General features: G+C 36.1%; 2 protein-coding genes across 9 annotated transcripts in view; both read right to left on the minus strand.

The window, feature by feature from the left end:
* The window catches only part of ROBO2 (roundabout guidance receptor 2), a 1,245,885-nt gene that overhangs the window by 1,048,420 nt on the left and 169,476 nt on the right, over nt 1–27,989 (minus strand). The window lies entirely within an intron of this gene.
* On the minus strand, nt 507–27,838 carry LOC309660077 (serine/arginine-rich splicing factor 6-like). 2 transcript variants are annotated; one of them, XM_082460611.1, is made up of 2 exons: nt 2,016–27,838; nt 507–1,955 (listed from the first exon to the last, which is right to left on the minus strand). In XM_082460611.1, the coding sequence occupies exons 1-2, from the start codon at nt 2,226–2,228 to the stop codon at nt 1,557–1,559; spliced, it is 612 nt and encodes a 203-aa protein (XP_082316737.1). In that variant the 5' UTR covers nt 2,229–27,838; the 3' UTR covers nt 507–1,556. The 2 variants fall into 2 exon arrangements, with proteins under 2 accessions (XP_082316737.1, XP_082316736.1); XM_082460610.1 differs by having other exon boundaries at nt 507–27,838.

Consider the following 27,989-nt stretch of genomic DNA (forward strand, 5'->3'; position numbering starts at 1 on the left):
ACACAAAGTTTTACGAGGATGATCTAACCAATTATCACAGAACCCCACTAACTAAAGGGGACTGATTGTTAGGTGGAATTTTACTTTAATCAGTAACTGATTTATCAAGCGATCTGTTTTAAGTGTCTGTTAAGGATCTTTCAGTAGAAAATGCAATATTTGCTTTTCCATTTTGAATAACACACCAAACTTCTGATCAAAGAAAGGTTACTTCCATTTTTACATAACAAACATTAAAGACCACGGAACCTTATTCTAACAAAACACTAATTACAATGACCACTTCCAGAAAGTGGGATTACTAGGCTAGATAAGATCCCAAGTAATAGGAACTATTTTTTGAAGAGTTCAATCAATTTAAGTTTGAAAAAGGTTTCATTATTTTAAAAATCTATTAATTTAGGCAAAATTGTATAACAGATCGACTATAAAATCTTTTATTTTTAACTTAACCTGTTTAAGGGGCCAATAAGACTTTGCCAAATTTGAATAACAGGACAAAATAATGTTATCCAAATTGAATAATTTATTGCTGGTCTGAGACTTGCCTTGTTTTACACTTAAGTAGAATTTACATTATTTCCACAGATAGCAGATAATCAATATTTAAAGGAATTTAAGAGTGACCTATTCAATAAGGCAGTCATCTTGGTAGCAAACTTTTATTGAAATCTTACATAACTCAAGCTTTATAAAAAGCCAACATAATTGGAAATGGGGTTCTCCCTCTAAAGCGCTAAGTGTCCAAAGCTTGAAACGGTTAACTTAAAATTAAGCAAACAAATATAACAATGACAGAAACCCCTGCAGCAGATCCTGCTGAAATACTTAAAAAAAAAAACAAAACCAAAAACCTAAATGAGCTTAATCTTTACAAAAGTTATTTTAGCTCAAAAGCTATAAAATCAAAGTTATCTTAATTCTACAAAGGGAGAGGATCTTTGACTTCATGCCATTTCTTTAGAACCTCATCTTTTTCATCAAATTTGGCTACAAATCCAATTTTTGTATGCCCCCTTTTCCGGGAGATTCTTCTTGCAGAAGAGGCCAAGTACAAACGTGGAAGAGTAACTGCCTAAGCAAGTAGGAAAGTGTTCCGTAATAGTGTGCAAAGAATGTAGAGTTCTGGATTAATCTCTGGAACTCGATCTGGATCGTGACCTTGACTTTGAATGAGATCTAGAACGGGATCTTGTAGCTCTTTTTGGTGGAGGGGATACAGAACGGGCCTTTGAGGGTGGAGCAGGTAGGGGTGAATTGGAACGAGACTGGCTCCTTGATCTAGATTTTGACTTTATATCACCTTTCCCATTTTCTTTGGGGGAACGAGATGGAGAACGAGACCTGCTTTGAGATTTCTCATATTCATCCTTCGATCTGCTCCAAAAGCGCAAACGGGAGCCTCTATCAGACTTAGGTTTAGATTTGCTTTTTGATCTAGATTTCCTGCCTTTTGAACGAGAACGGGATCGACCTTTGCTCCGAGACCTGGATCGGGAGCGACTTTTTGAGATACTTCGAGATCTACTGCGGCTGCTCCTACGACTCCTACTTCGTCACCTTCTTCTAGACCTTGACCTTGATCTGCTTCCAGAATAAGACCGCCTGTGGCTTGTTCGTGGTTTATCTTCCATTAGTCTAATACTTCTCCCATTGATTTCCGTACCATCCAGCTTATCCAAAGCACGCTTCATGTCCAAGTAGGAGCGAAACTCACTGACGCCTTCATTTGTGCGTTCTTTGTGAGCATCTGCATAGGTTACTTCACCTGCTCGTCTCTTGAAATCCTTTAAATCTCGCCAACTGCAACGACTAGAAAGATGTTCTACCATAAGCCTGAATTCTGCGCCTACAGGTGGTCCAGATTCGCCTCTGCCAGAGGTTCTCTGACTGCCGTATCCGCCTCCACCACTGCGGCTTCCGTAGCTGTAGCCGTCACGCTCGCGGCGCAGGCCCTGGGCGTGCGCCACGATCACGTGCGCCACGATCACGTGCGCCACGATCACGTGCGCCACGATCACGTGCGCCACGATCACGCGCTCGCCGCAGAGCTCCCGGCCGTTCAGCCCGTACACGGCGTCGCCATCGTCGCGGGAGTCCTCGAACTCCACGAAGCCGTACCCCTTTTTAAGGTCTATTTCGAGAAGGCAGCCATAGCCACTGAAAAAGCGCTGGATGTCCTTCTCCCGGATGTTGTAGCTCAGGCGTCCTATGTGGACGCGCGGCATGTCCGAGGCGGGCGAGGGGCCCGAGGGCCGGCTGTCGAACGGCGGACCGCAGAGGCAGAAGCCGCGGGGCGGGGGCGGGGACGGCGAGAGCCCGGACACGCACCTCCCACCGCTGCGGCGGCTGGGTCCAGACACACGATCAGCTTTGTGTATTTTTGACTTTTCACTTTCTTCGTTGCCTTGTGGCTCTCAGCACCGCACACCGTCGGTCAATTTAAAACCTGTACGTGAATCTGAGAGGAAACTGGACATAAATGAATAATCAAGAAACTGCACGTGTTCCTTTGGAGACATTTTAGTTTTTCTGCAAGTGACAGTTGGACTTGTGTTCATTGCAAAAGAGAAGGGAATGCATGTTTGACGGAGAGGAGTTACCTGTTCACTTGTTAACTTTCCGTAGAGTTCAACCATATTAAGGAAAAAACTTATTTCTTACTCACTGTATTCCTAACACATAACATAGTATCTGACACAGAATAGGTACGTAATAAATATTTTTAGCGGTTTTTAAGTTAAGGAGCAAAGAAAAGCTTAGGTTTTATGTGAAAAGATATACAAGAGAGATCAAAAACGATGTGTGCATATTTGGTTAGATAAGCTTAAAATCCCCAATATCCAGCTTTGTTTTGAAAAAAAAAAAGAAGTAGTCCAGGTTTTGTTTGTTTGTTTTTGTTTGGTGATTGGAAACAAAGGTAATATATTTAGGAGTGAAATAATAAACACACCAATTTCTTAAAGTCAAAATAGCCCCAAGAATATGGAAACAAATCAAGTGGACTTAAAGCATCATTTTTTCCCTTTCATCTGAACACTTTGTTGAATTGCAGAGAAATAGAAAGTCACAGAGGGGGAAGGTCAGAAGGTATGAAGAAACCAAATTTTAAACTGAGTTAAAAGAAGAACTATAATTAGCCACAAATTAAGGAAAACTACTGACTTGAACACCCCAGATTAGAAATAGTTGACATCAAAGGATGTAGATCATCTAGTAAGAGTGTTTATTTTCAAACAGAAGGTCAGGGAGAGAGGAATAGCACAAGGGAAGAGCAATTTTGAAATAAGGTAGAAATGAACAACCATGAGAAGAGAGAGAAAAGGTCGAATTTAGGTGCTTTCATCCGTATCACTGTCTTAGGAAAAAAATGGAAAATAATAACACCACCTCTGACTTGTGTGTCTGAGACTGAGGGCTGATCTGTGCTGTCATTAGTCAGTTGTTGCTATGGAAAACCACTGAGGAAAAGAAAAAAGGAAGGTTAATAGTGCGTCCCAATATCCATCTATCTGCCCCCTGGGTTTTCTCGGTAATAAGCAAAAACGAATTTTAAAATATTCCCTTCGTGAAGGAGAATAGAGTCCATGTGTCAATCTGATGGTAAAGAAACTGAGTTGGAGGTAAGATTTCAAGGAAAATTGACACTCAGAAGAACTTTATGGAGGGTTACAGAAAAAGAAAAAAGACTTAAAAGAATAAAATGACTTTCCAAAGGCACCAACAAAAATCATCTATGATTTTTCAATAACAGAGATTAAAAGGCCAATGATAGCATCTCTTCAACAGTGTATTTATTTAATATCTTAATTCCTAACATTGTACAAATAACATTTTCCAAATGAATATTTGTTGGGATAATGAGGAACATCTTGACACACTAATGAAACGCAATTACTAGGCAAAATTTTCTGCAGACCCAGCTGAATGAAGAACGATTCTTAGCTGCTCTGTGAATTTTACCAGTTTATTCTCAGTCTGGGATTGCATCTTATGCAAAGCTGAAGGTTGAGGAGGAGAGGAGAGGTTCAGGTGAGCCCAAGGCTACAGGGGAGAGTCTTAACTGTGACTGAGTGCCTGTAAAACTTGGCCCCAACCTGATCAAACCTCTAGACGTAACTCCCAGTTTATAGAAAATACAGGAAATAGAGAAACATGTTAGATGATACCATGAAGATGGAATGATCAGACTCTAGAGTGTGGGGAATAACAGGACAAAGGACACAATTTTGTCAACAAATAAATTGAAATTAAAAGAAAAAGAGAGAAAAGAAAACTAATAAACTAAAAGAGACTGTGACATACCAAAAAAATGCAATGAGAAAACCGTCTTAGATACTAATTCAAATAAATCAATTCTAATAAAACATTTATGAGACATCTGGTGAAATCTGAACACTAAGTATTTGATTACCTTACGACATGATTGTTAATATTTTTAGGAATGTTAATGATATTATGCTTCAAAAAGTTTTTACATTTTTAAGGATGGAATGATATGATGTCTGGGAATTGTTTCAACATTACCTGAGGTGGAGCTAAAGTGGGTAGGATTACAGATGAAATAATATTGGCGCAGTTTGATAGTTGTTTAAGCTGGGTAATGGGAACATGGAGTTTATTACACTAACCTCTCTCTTTTTTTTTTTTTTTTTACATTTTTCAAATTAAAAAAAATGAAAAACTCAGAGCTATAAAGATGAAATTAAATAACAAAGCAATTCACTCCATGACATAAAATTATATTAAAATACTTGATCCATTTTTAATTTTTCTAGCTTTCCCATTTTAAATTATGCAAAATAACTTGACCATTTGTTACTTCATTTTAAGGAAGGCAAAGTTTGAGAATGGAAAGCTGGAGAGTTGTGCAATCAGAGTTCAAAGAGAAGTTAAAATCATGGAGTTTGCCTTCCCACCATCTGTTTTAAATTTCTATTAATATAAAATTCATATTTCTTATCATGGCTTAGAAGGAGTTCTGATCTACCTCTAGTTACTGCACAAATTGCCAGAAAAATTGATCTTCCCTGATCATCCTTTCTAACTCCTTTGTCAGGCTTTATTTTTCCTCCTAGCACTTATCCCTAAATTAAATTATGTGTGTGTATTTCTGTTCATTGGTTTCCTTATTCTCTCTCTAGAATGTAACATTCGTGATGACAGTATTTTGCTTTGTTCATGACTGTAACCCTAGCATTTAGAACAAGGGTTAGCCCGTATTAGGCACTGAATAATTACTTGCTGAAAATGAATTCTGAAATCCAAACACGTGTATTTATGACAGAGAGTTACCTGGGCTTTGTTAGAATTATTTCTGTGATAGGGAGCTCACAACTTCATGGAGCGTGCATTCCATTGCTGGACAGCAGCCATTGTTGGAAAGTGCTGCCTCCTGTATTAGGCTGAATGTTTCTTCTACTTTTCACTCATTGCTCTTAATTCTTCCTCCAGGTGAACTATATGAACATTGCTACCATCTGTATTGAATAAGGATGAGCTCCTTTCCTCAGTGAACGTTTGGCCAAAGGTGTCCTCTTGCTTGGAGTGCATACTAGTGTTTATTTGGGACCCATAAACGGTTATCATCCAATGTCAAGCTGCCATTCTGGAGTGCTGCCAGAACCAGGTCTGGTGTCCACTGAATCTCTTTCTCTCTCTCTCTCTCTCTCTGGCTCCACTGCATCAAGGGTGGGTAAAATTTTTCTGCAAACCCTTGAAACAGAAGGGGTATGATTGAATCTCATTTCCCAGAGAGTAGAGGTCTCCACCCTTGAAAGTCAGATGTTTAACAGAAGGAGCCCTAAGATGACACCACTTTGGCCCAACTTCTTTTTTTTTGAGAAAAGCTACCCTTACTACAAAGGCAACGTCCCTTCTAAGGATAAAACGGTGACTTTCTGATACCAATCTCATTAGGGACAGAAATAAAACAAAACAAAAACCCGGTTCACCATATGGACTTCGTATATGATTTCAATATGGGCCTTAACAGAAAAACTATAGCTTGTTCATATATACATCGCCTTATATCCACTCTATAAAATAAAAGGGCCATTTGTCTCCATGGATGAAGAATCCAGATAGGACTAAGGAGACTGGGATTAGAAATATGCCACTAACTTACTATGTTAGTAAAATCAGAGCAACGTAATAAACAGGAATTCCTAAAGAGGGTTCATATCAACAACACATTTTAGAAAAAAAATATTGACATGTTTGCTTTCTAATACATTGTCAGAATATTTGGAACTTTCCAGAATGTGTGGAGGAATGATATCTCATCAAGTTTTCTGAGTGGTGGAAGGATAGATTTGCTTTGCCAACCTGTTACGTAAGAAAAACATATGTCAACCCAAGGGTACTCTGAGTTTACTGCATTTGTACTAAAATAAATAGATGAATGATTATTTGAATATTTCTAAAGCATAGATATACATGTTTCACCTACCTAGCTGATGTTTCTAAAAAGAAATTTCCTAACAGTTTTTTTTATGAATAAAGCAGACAGATTTTCATTGCCACACGAATGAGAAAGAAAGAAACAAAAAATAGAATTCTGAAGAGCTCCAAATTGTTTCAGGAAATGTATTCAATTTATTTTTTCATAATATTGATACTTCAAAATAGATACACAATCTCTATTTTACAAATAAGGAAACCTCAATTAAGAAATGCAACCTGCCAATGGTCTCATAAATAATTAATGGTAAATTTAGGTTTGAACCTATGTCTAATTAGTTCCATTATAATATGTTGCCACATTAGTGCATTTAGGGGATATTAAAGATGAGCATTTTAGGGATAATACATTCATGGTTCTAAGAGAATCAGAAGTAACTAAAATTAACAGTGACATATTTGTGTGTGAGCATATGTATCTTACTTTTATGAACTGAAATCCACACAGTAGTTTAAATCTGTAGGAACTTTAGCTCTCTACTATGACTAGGTAATAACACGACTTTTCTATTTCTGATGTCATCCTTCACTCTAGATAAGTGAAACACACACATGCATGAAGAAAAAGACATCCCAGGGGGTGTTCATTACGCAACCTTTTGTAAATTGTTCTTTATGGAATGTTGTATGCTACTGAAGGATTGAAACATATATGTGGCCACAACTTTGAATTCCTATTAAGAAGAAAGATTAGAGAGGTCCTCTTCTAAAACGAAGAGGGCTCTGGAGAAGGATGGTAAAGTGACATACTCTAGACACAGACTAGAATTCTGTTTCCTCCACATACTAGGTATGTGACATTGGTGAGTAAATACACTAAGTAACCATTTCTCATTTTGTAAAATATGGATAATAATAGTGCATGTCTCATACGGTTATTATAAGGATTACATAAATTGATGTAAGCAAAACACTGAAAATAGTGCCTGGCATGCATTAAACACTACTTAAATGTTAGTTGCTATTATTACTATTATGCTCTTTTATGGCTGGATGCAAAGAAGAGTTTATTCTAATAGAATGAAGAGACTCTCTGTAAAGGGAACTTCTGTCTTCAAGTTTCTGCAAGTGTTAAATTTAACATATTCTGTCTCCAAACACTAGACTCTTCTTTGAAAATCATCAGGTAACACATTTATTTTATTAGTAATTTTTTATAAAATACTCATAAAAGCTATCTCGTAAAGCATCAAGAGTTATATGGCTAGGGTAATATTTTAAACTTAAAAAATTTAATTCAATTTTATAAATAAACTCACACTGACTGTGTTATTTGTATTTAGATTTCCCAGACATCTAAAAAGTATTATCTTCACGGAACTTAAAACAGGATTCTGTTTCCATGAAATAATTCTCTCTTCTGATGTAAAACACTTAAGTCTACTTAATTTATGCACTTTACACAATTTTTATTTATGTTGATTTGTAATTATTTGCTAATTTATTAAATAGGAAATGTCATGTGAACATATAATCCAAGATTTAGTCCAAAGCAAAGAATCCCCACTATTATTTTTTTAAATTAATATTTGCTTGACATCAGAGTCAAATTGAAAATTCATATACTTTAAAGATGTTTGCAAACCTTAATATCATGACTTTTATTATAATGTTTCTGACTAATATTACCAAAAATTAAAATAGATATCCAATTCCTTACTTTTAGGTAATATTGTAAACTACCACCACATTCAGTTTTACATCAATTCCTCATTCAATCATTCATTCACTCACTTGTTCATTAATCACTGATCAAACCTTCTCAAACAGCAAGGAGTGTTCCAAATTCTCAAGCTTTTTGTAGAACAGGTAACGTTTCATGTTTAACTGTTTTCAGATAGCCAGTGCATTTTAATTTAGGGGTTTGTAAAGTAATATCATAAATACCATCTTATCTGATAAAATTAGGGTAAGAACATGTATAAAGTAATTATAAATTAAGAACATTTTATTAAATGCTCTAATGGAGTTTCAAAGTATGGCAGGAATAGTGATAGAAAAAATTACAGTGAAGAGGACTGGGGAAGGCTTCATGAAGAAAAACTGCATTTGAGTTTACCTTTGAATGACTGGGACAGAGTTTTAGTTGCTAGAGAACAGAAGAAACAGCACAAATTAAGATTCATAGGCAAGTAAGTACAAGCTGTATTGAAGAATGATGTAACACAGTGCAGCTGGCACATAGATGCCACTTGGGCACAGCACAATATGAGACTAGAATACTAGAAATAAGTCAGTCTGGGAAAGGGCATGTGTGCCATGCGGTAGAATATAGAGTTTCCCTTCTGTAAGCAAGCGGAAGTCAGCAAAGGCTTTTGAACCATACAGAGACCCTTGGCAGAGCCTAGTTTTAGCAGGATGACAGCCATGGGGGTGAGGAATGGATGTGCTCACATGCAGGGGGGTCAGTATCGCTATGCAGTCTATTACCGTTCCTTTATCGGTGCTTTTCAAAAAGGAATTTCTGTTTCTGTGACTTACTATGATATATCCCCCACAAGTCACCTACACATGTAGAAGTATATAAAGTGTAAATATTCACTTACATCCATTGGGCAGAAAACAACTTTTATTGATCTTTTATTGATGACATGTTGTAATGGATTCTTAAGGTTGCTGTGACAAAATATCACAAATACGGTGGCTCAGAACAACAGAAATTTATTCTCTCCCACTTCTGGAGGCTAGATGTATGAAATCAAGGTGGTAGCAGGGCCAGTGCTTTTTCTGAAGGCTCCAGGGGAGGATTCTTCCTTGCCTTTTTCTACCTTATGGCGGTTGCTGGTAAACTTTGGCATTCCTTGGTTTGTAGATGCAACTCCAATCTCTGTCTCTGTCATCACATGGTGTTCTCCTTTCTGTCTGTTTCTTCTCCTCTTCTTATAAGGACACCAGCTATATTGGATTTAGGGTCCATCCTACTCCAGCATGACCTCATCTTAACTCGATTACATCCTTAAAGACTCTATTTCCAAATGAGGTCACATTTACAGGCATCAGGGCTTAGAACTTAAACATATCCTTTTGCGGGACACAATTCAACTCATACCACATATAGATAACATTTTAAAATGTGATATTCAGACGCTTCTGTAGAGAAAAATGCTAAACTATCTCTAAGAGCCTTGCACAAGTTACGTATTACTGAGAAGTGATTGGTAGGTGCTGTGGCCATGGAAGCCCAGCACCTCGCTGAGGAAACAGCAGATGATTTTTGTCTGATTCTTCTGGAAAAATCTAACTCATATGTGCTGTATTTTGCTGAAAGATCAAGTCACCAGTTGTGTTTTATGTATTAATTGATTTAAATATCAGATTGCTTAAGGCAGTTAGTTATAATCTAGAAAAGGATCATTACTTTTATCAAAGTGAATTCTCGATTCTTTCATCATACTGTTTTTCAAATGATTCTTGTCTCTAATTTCCTCTTTCCCTACTTCTGAATCATCATTTATCCTGTTTCTCCATTTCTGCCCATTTTCCACATACAAAGATAAAGCTCCGTGTCAACTGCAAACATAAAAAAATATGTGTGGTTTCCCGTCTTCCAAGTTAATGAGGAAATGTGAAGCAATACTACTCCTACTGCCCTAAAATACAGGCTAGCATCAATAGCCATGTTAGGAGCTAAGCCTGCACTAACCAAACTGTTTCCACAACTTAAACAGTATTTTCTAAACTTACTGATGAACATTTAGTGAAGGAAATAATCAGAAGTGATGATAAAGTATGCCTACCAAATTTCAACCTACCAGCACTGTCTCTTTCAACTGAGAGTGGATTGGTCTTATGGGTGTCATAGTTCTTCAGAATCATTAGGTGCTGGCCATTGCTTTCTGCCTCATAGTGTCTCCTCTCTCTCTCTCTCTCTCACATTCTAAACTAATTCTTATTTATGTCTCTTATCAAGTCAAAATTTATTTTTCTGCCACAGAATAGTGCACTCCAACAAGTGCACAACTGTATAGCGAACATCGTAAATACTATAAAATATTGTTTTGCACATTGTTTAAAAGTGTTCTCAGTGGCCAAACACTGTAAAGCAAAATGTTTGTGCTATGCATATTTCATTACTTACTGTTCTATCCATAATTTAAATCATTGTCATTTCTCAGATTAGCAGATAAAGAGAGAGAATGATATGAAAAAACAACTACGCTGTTTATGCATCATGGCAAATCATACTCATTCTTTTTTTTTGCAAGGAACAGTAAATTTGAGCTTAACTCTGGTTATAGACATTAATGATTTTCATGATGTCTTTGAATACACAAGAAGAAAGTAACAAAAACTCATTGTGTTAAGTGAATTATTTAAAACTAGAATTTTTAAGGAGACTGTTAGAGAATGTATTGAAATCAATCATCTATATTTCACTGGTGAAGTTTGCCAGTTTTCAATGGTTGGTTTAATTCATTTTGTTGTCCTTGTTTAGAAGTCCTATATACCGTTCAAATAAAGATTTTGTTTTTCCCTGCACATAGAATCTGCTGTCTTGTTCCAATCATGACAATACTTCTATTTTGGAAATATATAAAGCATATCCCCAGTTTTTTCCTAAGTAAAATGTCAATTCTGGCCATTAGCTTTTATTTTATTTATACAGGTAGAGCACTTTTACATTTGTCATAGTAAATAAGTTTAAACCAACAAGCTTAAAATAGTCCTAATTCAGTAGTGCACAGGGAATTTAGACTTCAGTGGGGAAAAAAAGGTGCATCAGCACATATTGCCATAAATTTGTTCAGGTGGAACAGGATTGGGTGACATAATAGTCAAGCAGCAGGCATGATGTGACAGCTTATAGACAGACAATGAAATGGAACTTTGAAGAGAGGAGCAGCTGTATTATGCTGTATTCTTCAATTAAAGCTATTAAGGCAGAAGAAAATCATCTTCACTTCCACCTTCATGATTCTGGGCTGTCTCTCTGCATTGTCCTAATAAAGCCTGATGTACTATATATTTCATCATGACAAAACATAATTGATGCCATGAACATTTTAAAATTATCACTGTATAATATATGCTTTTGAGAAACACTGTATTATTATAAATGTTCAAACTCTTATCTTGAATTATATTGAAGATCATGACAGTATATTTTAAAAATGTTCTCAGTGGCAAATGAGTCATTTTGAAGACTACCTTTCTAATTAATTTCACAAGAGTTGAAGTTTCTTTTTAATCTCTTCCAGAAATTATAAAAATAGTAGCTTCTCCCTTGGAGTTACGAAAGGTAAAAGCCACAATAAGTCAAGCAAATGTACATCACTCAGAAGCCACTTCTATCTTTATGAAAATTATAGTGTAAAAATGATGGGGGTAAATGTGATAGACACTTTCACTCCCTTGAGCATACATGTCTCTACATTACTCTTTTGTGCCCTGTCAACATAAAATATTGGAAAAATTATAGCCCTATGTTTAATTCAGAGATTTGAGCTTTTATAATTAAACATTTTCCATTCATTAAGAGGAATATTGTTTAGGATAAAGAAAAAATATATATATACAGGCAATGAATTCTGGAAAGGCCTTGGTTCAAATTCTGGCCCTGTCACTTATCAGCTGAGTGATTTGAATTAAAATGAAAAGATTGTCGGTGTTAGACTTGGGGCTATTTTTCCACTACTGTCTCATGGGCCAAAAACAGTGCCTGGCACACAATGACACTTAATACTACCTGTTGAATAGAAGAATGACTGAATGAAAGCTCTTGGAAGAAATTTAGCACGGTATTTGTAAACTCCTTGGTATTACATCCTTTCCGACTTTGACTCTTCACAGCTCCTTCACTTTCCACAATAACAGGTTGGGATAATATAACCTACTGAAATTTATCCATATTGTAATATTTGTGTTCAATTATTACATGTAGCAGAGTCCTTCCTTCCCTTTTAAAAAGACAAACTAGGAGTAACCATATTTTTCTAAAATGTAATGCAAAATAAACAATCCTTCACAAATTTTGAAAGAACTTGAAGAGAAATAGTTCACATGTATCTTTCCAAAATAAACTTATCTTTCAAATTGATAAGATCTAGTGTAAAATAAAAAAACTAAATAATTCTGACACACAGAAGTAGAGCGAACAACTTACAAATAGGTGTGATAATAACTTCGTTTTATTATTCATTTCTAGCCTTTCTGATATTTTGCAGGATAAGTTATGGGTCCCATGACAAATATGCTTCCCAATCCTCCCTATGGTGTCCAGCCAGGCCTGCTAGAGTTATGACACAGACTGGAAGCTGGTGTTTATAGAACAAGTCAGGGGATGATTCGTAGCTCCTAAAAAACAGCATTTCTTTTAAGTAAAGCTATCCTGGACAGCTACCATTTTATTATAATATCATACTGTTTTTATTCTTTCCTTGTTCAAAATTAAAGAGAAAGATATCAGACAATTTTGAACTATGCAATCACCATATGAAAATGTCCAACTCCCAACTTTATCTTCCCAGAACTGACTTCAATAAAATAAAAATTACCTTTTATCTCATAGATTTTTGAATCAGGCACAGAGATTGCCGGATCTGTCACTCTCTCACACAAAACGAATGTGACTGCCTTTGTGACGAACATAGCTAACGTGGTCCCCCCATCTCCCTTGGCTGCCAAGGAATTTACACTTTACAGGAAAGCAGGGACCTCGGTGCTGACTTTGTTTTTGCAGGGCCCCTTCCCATATGGCTCTAGGGTAATTAGACACTTCAGGAATCACCTCACAGCTGTCCTTATATAGCCATATAATTCTTTCCATCTTTTCCTGCAAAATTAACTATTTCTACTGTTTTCTCACCCTCTGGTTTTAAAAATAATATTTTTCCTCAGTGTATTGGTGTTTGACTCTCTTTTCTGGATTAAAGGAAAACCAAACCCTGAGTCTGCAAACTTTTTGTCAGGTCTTGGAGTAGGTAAGTTTGTCTCTGTTCTTTGATAAGAGCATTGTGTCTCTGTTCTTTAGGAAGTCTGGTAATATGTCTTATTTATTTCTATATCAATACATACCTGGACTAGACTGGAATCGCTAGTAAGCAAGAGAGAATTCACAGTTGGCAAAACAAGGTGAAATTCTTTGTGTCTTCATTGTGGCTCCCAGGGGGGATTTTTGGAGATGACATTGATTTTAGGAAATTGTTTCTCTTATCAATGTAGTATGAAATATACTCTTTGAAATGGGTGTTGAATTGCACGTCTGTGTGCGCACAGATATATTTACTAACTCTAGACCCCTTCATTCAACATTCCGTCTAATAGTTACACAAAAAGAAGATGGCTGCAGGAGGAATGATTCCCAGAGCTATTGTATGTATTTATTTAAAACTGGAGAAGACGTCTCAAAGAAGACTGATTGGGATGTTCAAAGCCTGAAGCTGCTGGCTTCTCCATAATGATTGTCTAGAATGAATAACTTAGGACTTGAGAAATGTAATGCTGAGATTCAAGGGATATATCTTTGTAAGTAAGAAGTGGAGTGTATTCTTCAGATGATGTAGGGGTAGAAAGTTGGACAATGAGATAGAAAAGGTAAGTTTAGGAAGGAAGTTGTCAATAAGAGGACTTCTATGAAGGATAGCTTTTATTTTTTCCTACTCCCATTTTCTTTGAACTCTGGGAACAATCATTTTTAGCATCCAAATTTAAAAGTTTTTCCTCCTATACCAATTTTCTCCTACATTTCAGTAAATGGCACTGCCCACACAAAGCCTTATGCTGAAGGGAAACTGAGGGAAGGATCAGTACAGGCTTGTTTGACCTTCTAAACATCAGCACTCCAACAAGGTCAAGGAGGTGATTAATTTTGGAGCTCCAGGTGATGGGCAGAAGTAAAGTAAAGCCTACGTAGCCCTGTGAGTGGCAGGAAGGAGAACTGGATGAGTAGAAGTCAATGGGGTTTATACAGACCCATGTATAGAAGTGAGACAGACTCCTTTTATTTCCTAAAGGTGGTAGCATGTAGAAGGGGGAACAGATGCATACTTAGTTACAAATGCATTTTATTTATTATTAAAAACAATTTTATTATTTAGTTATTTTTTCCAGCTTTACTGAGGTATAACTGCCAAAGTTTTATATGAAAGGTACAATGTGATTTGACATATGTATACATTATGAAATGATTACTATAATCAAGTTAATTAATGCATCCATCACCTCACATAGTCATTATTTTTTGTGTATGTGCTAAGAACACTTTAGATCTACTCTCTTAGAAAATTTCAAGTATACACTACATTATTATTAACTGTAATCAACATGCTGTACATTAGATTCCCAGAGCTATTCATCTTATAACTGAACGTTTGTACCCTGTGACCAATATCTCACTATTTCCCCCATTTCCCAGCTCCTGGCAACCACCATTCTACCCTCTTTTTCTATAGTTCAACGTTATTTTTTTATATTCCACATATAATTGAGATCATACAGTATTTGTCTTTCTTTGACTGGCTTATCTCACTTAGCATAATGTCCTCCAGTTTTGTCTAGGTTGTTGTAAACAGCAGGATAAAGAAAATGTGACACATGCACAAACATATACATGTGTGTGTGTGTATATATGTATATATACACACATACATATATATACACATGTGTATGTATTTATATATATATATATTTTTTTTTTTGAAAATACATGCCAAAGATTTTTTAAGGTACTGGAATTACAACAGTGAACATAATATTGAATATTTCTTCCTCCTTGAGCTTATCTTCAAATTCAGGAGGCAGACAGTAAGTGAATAAGCAAAGAGTCTATTAGTAAGGGTTCTCCAGAGAAACAAAAATAGTAAGATATATCTATATCTTTATTGATATTGATATCAATATAAATATACTGAGAGAGATTTTAAGGAATTGGCTTATCTGATTTTGAGGGCTGGCAAGTGCAAAATTCATGAGGAAGGTCAACAGGCTGGAAGTTCTGGCAAGAGTTTATATTGCGGTTTTAAGTCTGTTGAGGAAGAACTTCTTCATCTTAGGGAGACCTCAGTCTTTTCTCATGAGGCCTTCAACTGATTAAATAAGGTCCACCCAGATTGTGAAGGGTAATCTGCTTTACTTAAAGTCTACTTACTGATTTAAATGTTAACCACATGTAAAAAATACCTTCACAGTAATATCAAGACTGGCATTTGACCAAGCAACTGGGCATAATAGCCTAGTCAAATTGACACATAAAATTAACCACCACAAAGAGAAACAGGGATATGATTTTAGAAAAGGCAGTCAGGGAATTCCTCTTACAGGATAGGACATCTAACCAGAGACGTAAAAGAAGTGAGGGAGTGAGTCTTGAGAATATCTAGAGGAAAGTCTTTCCAAGTAAAGGAAGGACTATGTACAAAGGCCCTGAGGCAGGAATATCAGGCAGTGTTTGAAGAACAACCATATGATGTCCACTATGGCTGAAGTGCAGTAAGCCTGGGAAAGAAAAGATGAAGAAGCACCAAAGGGGTTATTTGGCCTTTTAAGGACATTTCTGTTTCTTTAAGAGCAATGACAAGCTATGTAGAGTTTTGAGAAATAACCTGCATGACCTGACACAACTATTAAAACGTTCTTTCTTGCTATTATGTGATGAATAGACCATAGAAAGGCAAGAATGGAAGCTGAAAGACAAGCCAGGAGTCTCTGACAAAACTGTGCTGGTAGTTTGGGATGCCATGGTGAGAACTGGTCAGATTCTGGACATGTATAGAAAGTAGGCAACAGGATTTGCTGATGTTTCAAGTAAAGGTTGTAAAAGCACTAGCGAAATCAAAAATGATTCTAAGGTTTTGAGACTTGGCAACTGGATGAATGGTATTGCCATTTACTGAGATGAGGGATCACTGAGATGGAATGTAGGGAGTCAAGATATCAGCTTGGAACGTGTTAATTTTAAGTTGAGATGCCTATTAGATATCCACATTGAGACATCAAGTAGGTAGATGGATATGAATCTGGGAAACAGCAGAAGTAAATTCGGCAGTCATTGAAATATAGAGGTATTTAAAGACTTTACTATTGGGTGAAATCATCTAGAAACTCAAGTTGGATTGAGAAGATAATAAGTCTGAGGCTAGAATTTAGGACACTCATACTTTATTTTTCTACATAAAATTCACAAACGTCGCCAAGGTCCAAAAAAAATTATTGGGTCTTTCACTGATACTGCATTATAGATTAATTAGGGTCATTCTGTATTTTTTAAATCCATCTGTTCACTTTTCCCCTAAAATGCCATTATATTTACATTTGAAGTTAAAGAATGAAGAGTGGGATTTTTTTAGGTGAGGATGGAGAAATGGGTATGGAATTGGGCAGTATGTTAGACTTTACATATGAATTGATACAACTGTTACAACAATCGTGGATTTGCAAATCTTCCCCTTTTTATAGACAAGAAAAATTGGGGGCCTGGTGAGGTAAAACAGTTTGTCTGTCATGCAGCATTTTACCAGAAATATAAATGCAGACTCCAAAGACAATTTTGGAAGTGCTTCCATTATACAATGTTACTTCTCTGACTTCCTGGACTTTACAATATGGCTGTTAACCAAATTCATTATGAAATATTAATAGGTGTATATTTCATGAAATGCTGTAATTTCATAGAAACATAAAACCATGGATAATTAAGAAATGTCCATAGATTTTCTAAATTCCTTTTTTTAAAAAATTAGTTAATTAATTAATTTTTGGCTGCGTTGGGTTTTCATTGCTGCGTGCAGGTTTTCTCTAGTTGCGGCGACCGGGGGATACTCTTCGTTTTGCGGTGCGCAGGCTTCTCATTGCGGTAGCTTCTCTTGTTGCGGAGCATGGGCTCCAGGCGCGCAGGCTTCTTAATATAAAAATAAAACCCAGACAGGCACTGGATTTCACACATGGATTTCATATTTTATATTTGGATAGCATCAGTGTTCTCCTTTACAGGGTATGTAAGAGACCTACTCTAAAACCCCATTATGTGATCATTTTCACCCAATATTCAAGGACTTTTATAGCATAACTGGTTGACCATATGTTTCTTCCATATGTTTGATGCTGCTTTAAAAGAAAAAACAGCACGTACAATATAAAGGAACTAGAAAATAGTCTACAGCCTAAATGTAATATCTAATATTATATAAAAATATAATATCTAACACCAGAAAGCAGAAAGATTTATGATTGTCAGTGAGCAAATGATTAATCATTTAACCATGTCTAAGTTAGTAAGTACTTTACTAGTAAGACTTTAAGTTTCAATCACCTTTCACTTATTGAATGTGAGGTTGTTTGGCTGCATTAAGACATGACAGGGCATGTTTCAGTACTCCATTAATACACAACTCAGGCACACTCAAATATCTTAAATGACTTAAAGCAGGTATTAATTAAGCAATAAAACATAACACAGGGCAACTGAAGGCTACTGCATTCTTTTTATGTCTTAAACTCTGGAATAAGATGGAAAAAGAAAAGAATGAAGACAAAGTGCTATTAAATAAAGACAAATTCAGGGCACTGCCAAAGAGAAGATTCCATAAGCTATTATTATATGTCTTCATCTGTTTTCAGATGTTGACCCCAAACACATATGTGGGAGTATTTTTTCTCTTTTTAAAAAATTGAAGTAAAATTCACATAACACAGAATTAAACATGTATTTAAAGTGTATAATTTAGTACACAAAGTGGCATTTAGTACATTCAAAATGTTGGGAAGCCACCACCTATATCAAATTCCACATTTTCATCACTCCAGAAGAAAACCCTGTAGCCATTCAGCACTCACTCATTCCTTACCCCTGGAAGTCACCAATCTGTTTTCTGTCTCTATGGATTCAACTATAATGGATATTTCATATAAACGGAATCATACAATAGTTGTTCTTTTGTGTCTGGCTATTTCACTTAGCATAATGTTTTCGAGGTTTTTCCATCTTGTAGCATGTATCAGTATTTTGTTCCTTTTTATGTCTGGATAAATATTCCATTGTATGTATATACCATATTTTGTCCATTCATCCACTGATGGACATCTGGGTTGTTTCCATCTTTTAGCTACTGCAAATAGTGCTACTAAAAAATTCGTATACAAGTATTTTACCTGTTTTCAATTGTTTGGGGTATATATCTAGGAGTGGAATTGCTGTGTCTTGTAGGTGTACTGTTAAAAGCTGATTTCCTTTCAGTTTTGTGTTATTATCTCAATATTTTAAATTCTTTTATTTGTGGAATAAACTCAAGAAATCAAGGTGTTTTTTTTTAAACTTTTTTTTTTTTTTTTTTACTATTTGAAATGCATCCTCTTTATTTATTTATTTATTTATGGCTGTGTTGGGTCTTCGTTTCTGTGCGAGGGCTTTCTCTAGTTGTGGCAAGCGGGGGCCACTCTTCATCGCGGTGCGCGGGCCTCTCACTATCGCGGCCTCTCTTGTAGCGGAGCACAGGCTCCAGACGCGCAGGCTCAGTAATTGTGGCTCACGGGCCCAGCCGCTCCGTGGCATGTGGGACCCTCCCAGACCAGGGCTCGAACCTGTGTCCCCCGCATTGGCAGGCAGACTCTCAACCACTGCGCCACCAGGGAAGCCCCTATCAAGGTTTTTATAAAAAAATAAAGGAGAGGAATTAAAAATTATTTTCTACTATGGAAACTCTTCATGAGAGCTTCAAAACTGAGAAGAAAGAGGAGATCCATTCAGTATCTTACAGCAGCAGAGATGAAGACTTACTTTGGAAGGAGTGTTAGGGGCAGCAATGGAAGTCTGTACTCTAACAATTTCATTATTTTGGGTTATAGAATATGGGTCAGTAAATGGATGCAGATAGAGCAAGACAGTGTCATAAAGAGAAAACTTGAAGGCATCCACATAATGTAAGATGTAAATATAAAGAATATGGAATTTGAAAAAGCAAGGAAACAAACATGAAACAACAATAATATGTTTAATATTTATTGGAAGAGGATGAAGTTTCTGAAAAGAATAGGATATGGAGAAATAAGACAAGAACAATGATCTAAAGCTATCTGTTGATATTTGGATATCTTGGCCTCAAAAATATTTCATTGGATGAACTTTTCTTACTATAAATTTCTTAATTTTTTTTGTCTATATATTTTGGATTTAGGTGCTAGGATATATTAACATCACAGGTTTGTTTCAGAGAGACAGTGGCAAAATAGAAAGCGCCAAGTGTCAGGAAGGCTTGTGTTGATGGGGGAGCTTAGCAACTTGAAAATATCCAAGAAAACAAAAGAAGAGAGGGAAGTGCTATGGTTGACAGCAACAGTCAAATAGACTTTTACCCACATGTAAATATTGAGACAGTCACAATACTATGCATATGTGCCAAAACATGCCCAAAACATGCCATTCTTTTTTTAATTGCCTTTTTCCATTTTGAACATGGATATTTTTCTTCCAAGAATGCAAACACTCTTACTCTAAAGCATATTTTACTATTTATTTTAATTAAATTATAGAAAAGTATAAAACATTTAAAATTAAATTATAAAATATAATTGTATACAATTACAAAAGAACTACTTCAAATTAATAAAATAATTTCTAAAAAGCTTATAACTATAAACATGCAGTTATTGTTTATAAACATACAACTATAAACATATAAAATTAACTATCAACATATTAAAATGTGTATAACTATAAAATATAAATGTCATTCAATTATTTCCTGTTTTATGTGTTTGTTCATTTTAGTGGTAAAAGTTGGACAATTGGTCAGAAAATTTAAGTTGGTTGAATGGAGATCTTCTATTTACTCTAAGGAGAAAGCAGCCTATGTAAATGGTTCTGGCTAAATTAAGGAGGAAAACTGATATAAACACACAGGAAGAGTGAGACATCGAGAAGTCTGACTGCATGACAGCAAAACTTAGGGACGAAAAAAATCGGAATGATTATTTTTCTTTTCTTTCTCTGTGCCCTTTTGTAAACTAAATGTCAGAGTTCTTGTCGATGACAATCTTGCCATCTAAGACAGACTATGTGCAGTAAATTTCCTGGAGACCTGAAGTGAAGAATGACCTTAAAAAGATTTTTTTTTTTAATGCTACTGTAAGAAGCCAACGGACCAAGTGCAAAGACTATGAAAGAACACACATGGTCTGAAGAAGTGAACACATAAAGCAGTTTATATCTAATACCTTTAATATACCAGATAGCATTATGTTGATCAGTGCAGTTAATTCTCACCTATTTACAATAATAAATATTGGAAACATATTGATAAAATACACAGATTAAAAAGCCTAATATGGCCAAAAATTGAAACCACATTTATCATTAAGCCTGCATTTTAAAAGTATTAATGACACCTCACAACACTGGATTACGTTTTTTTGTTTTTTGTTTTTTTCATTTTGTTTTATTCACAGTCTCCAGTGCCACATCTGACAAAACAATGATGAGAGAGAAAAGAGGGAAGATAATGAGATTTTCATAATCTGGAAGTTAAGGTTCTCATTTCAGAAGAAAGCAATGTTGACTGTAATAAAAACATTCTCTTGAGTAACTTTTCAATGTAATTATGGGCATAATACCTAAACAAAGATTTTTTTAAAAAGTAGAATATCTTTCTAATTAATGTTACATATACCAGGAGTTCTTTAAAAGAGTCCATACAAAGCAGTACATTTCTGAATTTCTTTCCATCTAATTCATTCTGTGTTTCCAACCCGAGGCAGCTGACTAGTAATTTCCAAGTTCCTTTGGGTAACTCAATCTCTCTCATCCAACTTAATATTAATTCTTAAGCATCTTGGGTTTGTATGTGGAATGTGTGAGTGTATGTGTGCAAATGCAGACTTACAAGATGAGGGGAAGTTGGGCATTGAATGAGTAAGGGAGATCACATGTTGATACGGCTGATACATACCACACATTAATATTTATTGATGGTGCATATAATGATTTCGATTAAACTTCACTAATGATCAAATGAATTGATTCTACAATATTCGTAGTTTAATTAGGGTAGTTGTTCTATTCAATCTTCTTTTACTTTTCTGTTGCTTTTAATCTACTGATTCTTAAATTTTCAAAACCCCTAAATCCAAACATAGACTACAAGGCATAAGCCATATGATACCCAAGAGACACATACACTAATGCCATTGTGTTTCCAAGTCTTTCTTCACTTCAGTCTGACAGTTTCAGTCTGTGGCCCTCATTCTGGAACTCCCTCAAATTTGGAGTTGCATTTTTAAAATTAAAAATTATCTAAAATGTGTATCCTTTCTCCATGAATAACTTTAACATAGGGATATATTAGGCTGGAAGGAGTGTATTTCCATCTTGACTCACGGTCCTGACAAATTTTAAGCACTCTGAAATAACTCTTGAGCTCAATTTAGTGTTGTCTTCTGGCGAAATGTAAATGTTTTTTCTTTGTATAAAATGACAAGTAATTTCTTCTGTTTTTAAACCTTAGTAACAATGGACCCTATAAGGATCAGGAAAACAACCATAGACTGACTGATAAAAATCAGAACTACTGGGGTCCCACTGGGCCAAGGAGAGAGAACTATTGATTCTGTAGCTAACTCTGCCAAAAGTGTTTGACACTGATCTGCAATTCATTCAATACTGTCATGAAATCCCACTGAAAAATGGTTTAGGTTCCAACTGTGAGGATCAGCACCAGTCCTGATTTTCTTTAACCCTAGAGATGGAGATGCATTCATCAGCCTTAAGAAAAACAGAAAAATAATTTCTTTCTTCATAAAAAGAAGGAAGTAGAAGGTAGAAGAGAACGCAACATTTTAAGGAAAACAAATCTCTGACGCTAGAAAAGGAGGGTTTAACTCAAGCAAAAGCTTATGTTTCAGGAGAGCATTTGGAAAGTGGAAAAAGAAAATCTTTAATCAGGAGCCTGGAATGATCACAGATGAGCAGGGCAAATAATACATGATTATTTTATTTCTAAAATACTCATTTCAGTTTGAGGCATGTCCTAATGTATGCATTTTGAGAGCCTTTAAGAAAATATGTTTATTGAAGTTAGTGCTTCTAGAGTTCCTGGCTTCTTGTCTTCAAGCATAATTTTATTATAATTGAATAGTGCAAAAATATCTCATTAAGATATTAAAATGTTTATAGAAGAATATTTAGGGCTTCCCTGGTGGTGCAGCGGTTGAGAATCTGCCTGCCAATGCAGGGGACATGGCTTCGAGCCTGATCGGGGAAGATCCCACATGCCGTGGAGCAACTAAGCCCTTGGGCCACAAATACTGAGCCTGTGCTCTAGAGCCTGTGAGTCACAACTACTGAGCCTGCGTGCTGCAACTACTGAAACCCGCGCGCCTAGAGCCTGTGCTCCGCAACAAGAGAAGCCACCGCAACGAGAAGCCCGCGCACCGCCACAAAGAGCAGCCCCTGCTCTCCGCAACTAGAGAAAAGCCCGCGTGCAGCAGTGAAGACCCAACACAGCCAAAAATAAATAAATTTTAAAAAAAAGAATATTTGGATTACCTTTATATTAAAAACATATCTTTATATAGTTTTGGCAGTTTTTATAATTTAATTAATCTGGATTTACATGTGTAGAAATGGAAAATTATAATTTAATGCAAAATTCTTTTTGTTAAAAGGAACAATATCTCAAAAATTTGAACTCAAATGATCATGTGAAAAGTTATAAATAAAACAATAGCTTTATTCAGCATGAGGCTGTGCATTGGGTAATGACAATGTCTGGTGAAAACTTTTCCCTGAAAGCCTAGTTACTTCACTTGGAATCACAAAATCATAAGGTCTTATAACTGAATGATAATTCATAACAATGTGGTTTAACTTAATAATTTTAGACATGAGAAAATTCAAACTCAGAGAGGTTAAGGTTCTACCAAAATGTCCACCTTGCTCAGGCCATGAGGATAAGAACTCTAGAATCTTGCCTCTGGTCCAGTGCTTTCTCTCGTTCTGGCTTCCATTTAATCCTGATATTTTAAAGATAAGGGCAGGTAGTTTCTCATTTTAGTAACGAACAGAGTCTAGGCTCTTATTCCTTGTAAAACCCACCAATTACCTTCTTTCTTTTTTGGTACCACTAAACCTTAAGGAGGCAAATTCCTATTTTAAATAAAATTATATGAAGTCAGTACTAGAGTTCCAGTTGTCAGATTTGCCAGTCTTATCAACAGAAGAAGAAAAGTGAGGACTGCACCCTGGTCCCTGCAACCAAAATCATCTTTCTAGATAATAGAACAAAGGCTACAATTGACTTTAGTGACCTTGATCTTCTAACTTTAAAAGTGGTTTATTTCAATAAAATCAATTCTAAGATTTTTTTTAAAAGAAAATTCCTGACACATTTGTTTTTCATCCTCTATCCTAATAAAACACTACTGCTCATTGACCCTAAGGTAGAATGAATTCTAAGGTAGCCCCCAAGATATCCACCCCCTAGTTTGCATGCCTTGTTTAATTCTCTCCTCTGTAGGGGTGAAAGCTGTGAACAGAATGGGATATTACCCTAGGAATGTTTTTACATTACTTGACAAAAAGGATTTTGGATATGTAATTAAAGGGAAATTATTTGGGTAGATCGGACCTGATCACTTGATCCCTTGAAATCCGAGTCTAGAAGTCAGGGACAGAGGAGTTCAGAGATTCAAAGAAGCTGAGACATATTCTTCCTGGCCTTGAAGGAGCAACTGTTAGATTGTGGGAAGGGCCATGTGGCAGGCAATGGTGGGTCTCCTTGAGGAGCTGAGAATGGTCATCAAGAAAACCTCAAATCCTGCCTACAATCACACAGAACTAAATCCTGCCAAAGCCCTGTAGGAGCTTGAAAGAGAACTATGAGCCTCAGATGAGATAACAGCCTCTAAGAACACCCTGATTTCTAATATATACTCCTGAGCTGAGAGTCCAGCAATGCCATGCCAGATTCCTAACCCATGGAAACTGCAAGGTAATAAAGGTGTGCCTTAAGCCAATCTGAGGTCATTTGTTATGCAGCAATTGAAAAGTACTACAGACCTTTTCATCATTGGGACGGACAGACATTAAACTGTCCCCCAATGATCCCTGACACCTAATCTTAAAGCCTTTGTGTAATCCCCTCCTTATGAGTGTGAGTGTGTCTGTGACTTGGTTCTAATAATAGAATATGGCAAAGGTGGAGAGACAACACTCTTGTGATTCTTGTACATTATATAAGACTGTCCTAGTAAAATGAAGTTAGAGAGACTCTCCCTTGCTGGCTTTGAAGAAGTAAGCTGTCATGTTGCGAGAGAGTCTATGGAAAGGGCCCTGAGGACTTGGGGGCAGCCTCTGGGAGCTGCAGGGAAAGGGGAACTTTGATCCTACTACTACAAGGAGATGAATTCTGCAACAGTCTGAGGGAGCTGAGAAGACTGTGCACCAGTTGAGAATCTGATGAGGCTACAGCCCCAGCTGGCACTTGGATGGCAGCTTTCTGAGACCCTAAGCAGAGGAACTAGTGCACTATGAGTGGACTTCTGCCCTGATGATATGCTCGTATTTGGTGTGAATTATTTCCTGGACTACTGGGCTTATTTTAAAAGCTTAAATAAAAGTCCACTTTTAAAAGTCTTACTAAAGTGTAGTGAAATTTATTTCTTGTGGAAATTGAAAAAATCTATATACATGTATCAGAATAATATTATAAAAGATATTAACCTATGTTATTTTTGTTTCTCTTATTATTTTCAAGTTTTTCTTTTGCCCTTTCAAGCACATAGATTATTTCATTGAAATTCATTGACATAGGAAATAATGTGATGCAATAGAAAGCAAAAAAAATAATGTGAGTCTCTGGCTTGGGTGTCCCAGAAGCTTCAGTCTCTTGAAAAACTTAGAGGGTTTAGGGCATAACATTTATTTAGGAAAGACATCATGTAAACATAGGGAAATGTTTTTTAATTGAAGTATAGTTGATTTACAATGTTATGTTTTTTCAGGTATACAGCAAAGTGATTCAGTTATACAAATATATGTATATATATATTCTTTTCCAGATTATTTTTCATTATAGGTTATTACAAGATATTGAATATAGTTCCCTATGCTATCCAGTAGGTCCTTGTTGTTTATCTATTTTATATATAATAGTGTGTATCCATTAATCCCAAACTCTTAATTTATCCCTCCCCCCCAGGTCCCACTTTCCCCTTTGGTAACCATAAGTTTGTTTTCTATGTCTGTGAGTCTATTTCTGTTTTGTAAATAAGTTCATTTGTATCATTTTTAGGTTCCACATATAAGTGATATCATATATTTGTCTTTCTCTGTCTGACTTACTTCACTTAGTATTATAATCTCTAGGTCCAACCATGTTACTGCACGTGGCATTATTTTGTTCTTTTTTATACCTGAGTAATATGCCATTGTGCACATAAAACACTTCTTTATCCATTCATCTGTCGATGGACATTTGGATTGATTTAGATTATTTCCATGTCTTGGCTACTGTAAATAGTGTCCCTATGAACATTGGGGTACATGTAACTTTTAGAAAGAGAGCTGCATATAACTCAGTTGTACCCTGGTCCATGGCCCATTCATTACATGACTTGAAAAAAACAACCACAAGCCTAGGAAAAAGACAGTAGATGGAAGGGAAGGAGATAATGGCCCTTGTCCACTTTCCTAGGATATTACTGGCAGGAGTGAGGAATCTAGAATTTGAATGGGTACATAATGTGTGCTGGCTAATGGTCCCTGGGCAGCTTTGAAGATATTCACATGCCCTGGCATGCTTTTGAGAGGGTAGAAAAGTTGTGTGGCTCCTGATATTGCACAGAAGTAGCCCAGAGGGCTTCAGTCCTGAAAGAATCAGGGTAAAGAAATGACAGAACGTCTTCAACGTGAATTCTACAACCCAAAAGAAAGGTAAGAAACCTGAAAGTCATTTTTTTTCAGTAAATACTTAATGAGGATCTACAATGTCAGGTACTGCACTAGGTCCTGAGAACACAGCAGTTAAAAATAATTCCTTATATTTTTGATGCTCCCGTTATAGAGTATGTGTATAAAAACTGTTAATAAGTAGATAAAATGTAAATAGATAGTATATCAGGTGGTGGTAAGTGCTACTGAGAAATGAAAAACAGAGTAAAGAGATGAACTCTCCCCGAAATTTCAGACTCATCAGTACAACTTATCTCTCCTATTTAATACATCCCTATGAGTGTCTAATAGACATTTCAAACTATAGAAATCTCAACCGTTCTTTAACATAATTTGAGATTCCCTCCTTACCCTGGCATTTCCTTTCTCAGTAAATGACTATACTATCAAGCCAAAACCCAAAATATTATCCCTGATTTCACATTGTCAATCTATCAGCAAGACTCTTGAATCTACTGTTAAACATATCCTAAATCTATCCACTTCTTGCCATGTCTACCACCATATCTCGGCCAACATCATCTCATTTCTCCCAATTGTCCCTTACTTCTGTCTTGGACTTCTAAATTCTAGTCTACCCCCAGCAGCCCCAGTGATTATTAAAGAACATCAATTAGATAATTTCACACCTTTTTAAAGCCTTTGATGGCTTTCCATCACTCTCAGAGTAGGAGCTGCACTCCTTTCCCTGGCTTACAAAGCCTAGCGGGTTTTGGCTGATGTCCACATCTCTGACCTCATCTCATTCCACTTTTCTCTTCATTGGCCTTCTTTCTCTTCCTGTAACATACCAAGCTCTTTCTTGCCTTAGGTCATTTGCCTGGAGTCCCCTTACCTTTACTTTGACAATTCCTTCTTGTAATTTAGATCTCAGTTAACCTCGACCATCTGATCAAAAGTAGTCACCAGGTAAACCTTTCTGGATTCATCATATTGTAATCTCTATCCTGTACTTGTCATCTTATTTAAAAAAAAAATTCTATCAGGTTTCCTCAGAGTAAAGACTTTTTATTTTCTTCCTTTTCTGTCTCTAAACATACCTGGTACATAGTCATCACTCAGTGAGTATTTGATAAATGTATAAACGAAAGTTTGAAATGTTATTAATAATTATAGAATGATGAAGTAGAAAAATATATTGACTGCCTCCTTCCCCTTTCCTCTCCCTTATTCTCTTCCTCCTCATCCTTCTTCTCTTCCATTCATCCAATAGACAGTTACTTCTACATGCCAGATTCTTTCCTGGGAATAAACTCCCTACAATTTTGCATTCTACTCTACAAAATTATAGACTCTCCTCTACAATTTTCATTTTCAGGAAATGCTCTTCCCCTTGCCATCACACACACACACACACACACACACACACACACACACACACACACACACACTCCCTCAAGATTTTGTAGCCAGGATAAAATCTTATCTAACCAATCTCTATCTCTCCCCTCGTTTTCTCCTTCCACCTCTATCTATGCTTTTTTCCTTCCTACAGTTTTTCCTCTTTCCTATTTTAAAAAATTTATTATTATTATTTTTTTAACATTTTTATTGGAGTATAATTGCTTTACAATGGTGTGTTAGTTTCTGCTGTATAACAAAGTAAATCAGCTATACATATACATATATCCCCATATCTCCTCCCTCTTGC

This window comes from Balaenoptera physalus (assembly GCF_965194825.1).
Source record: "Balaenoptera physalus genome assembly, chromosome: 4".
NCBI lineage: Eukaryota > Metazoa > Chordata > Mammalia > Artiodactyla > Balaenopteridae > Balaenoptera > Balaenoptera physalus.

Bases quoted from the DNA above. Each gene is read 5' to 3' on its own strand.
- LOC309660077 (XM_082460610.1), bottom strand. From the start codon at position 2,228: ATGCCGCGCGTCCACATAGGACGCCTGAGCTACAACATCCGGGAGAAG.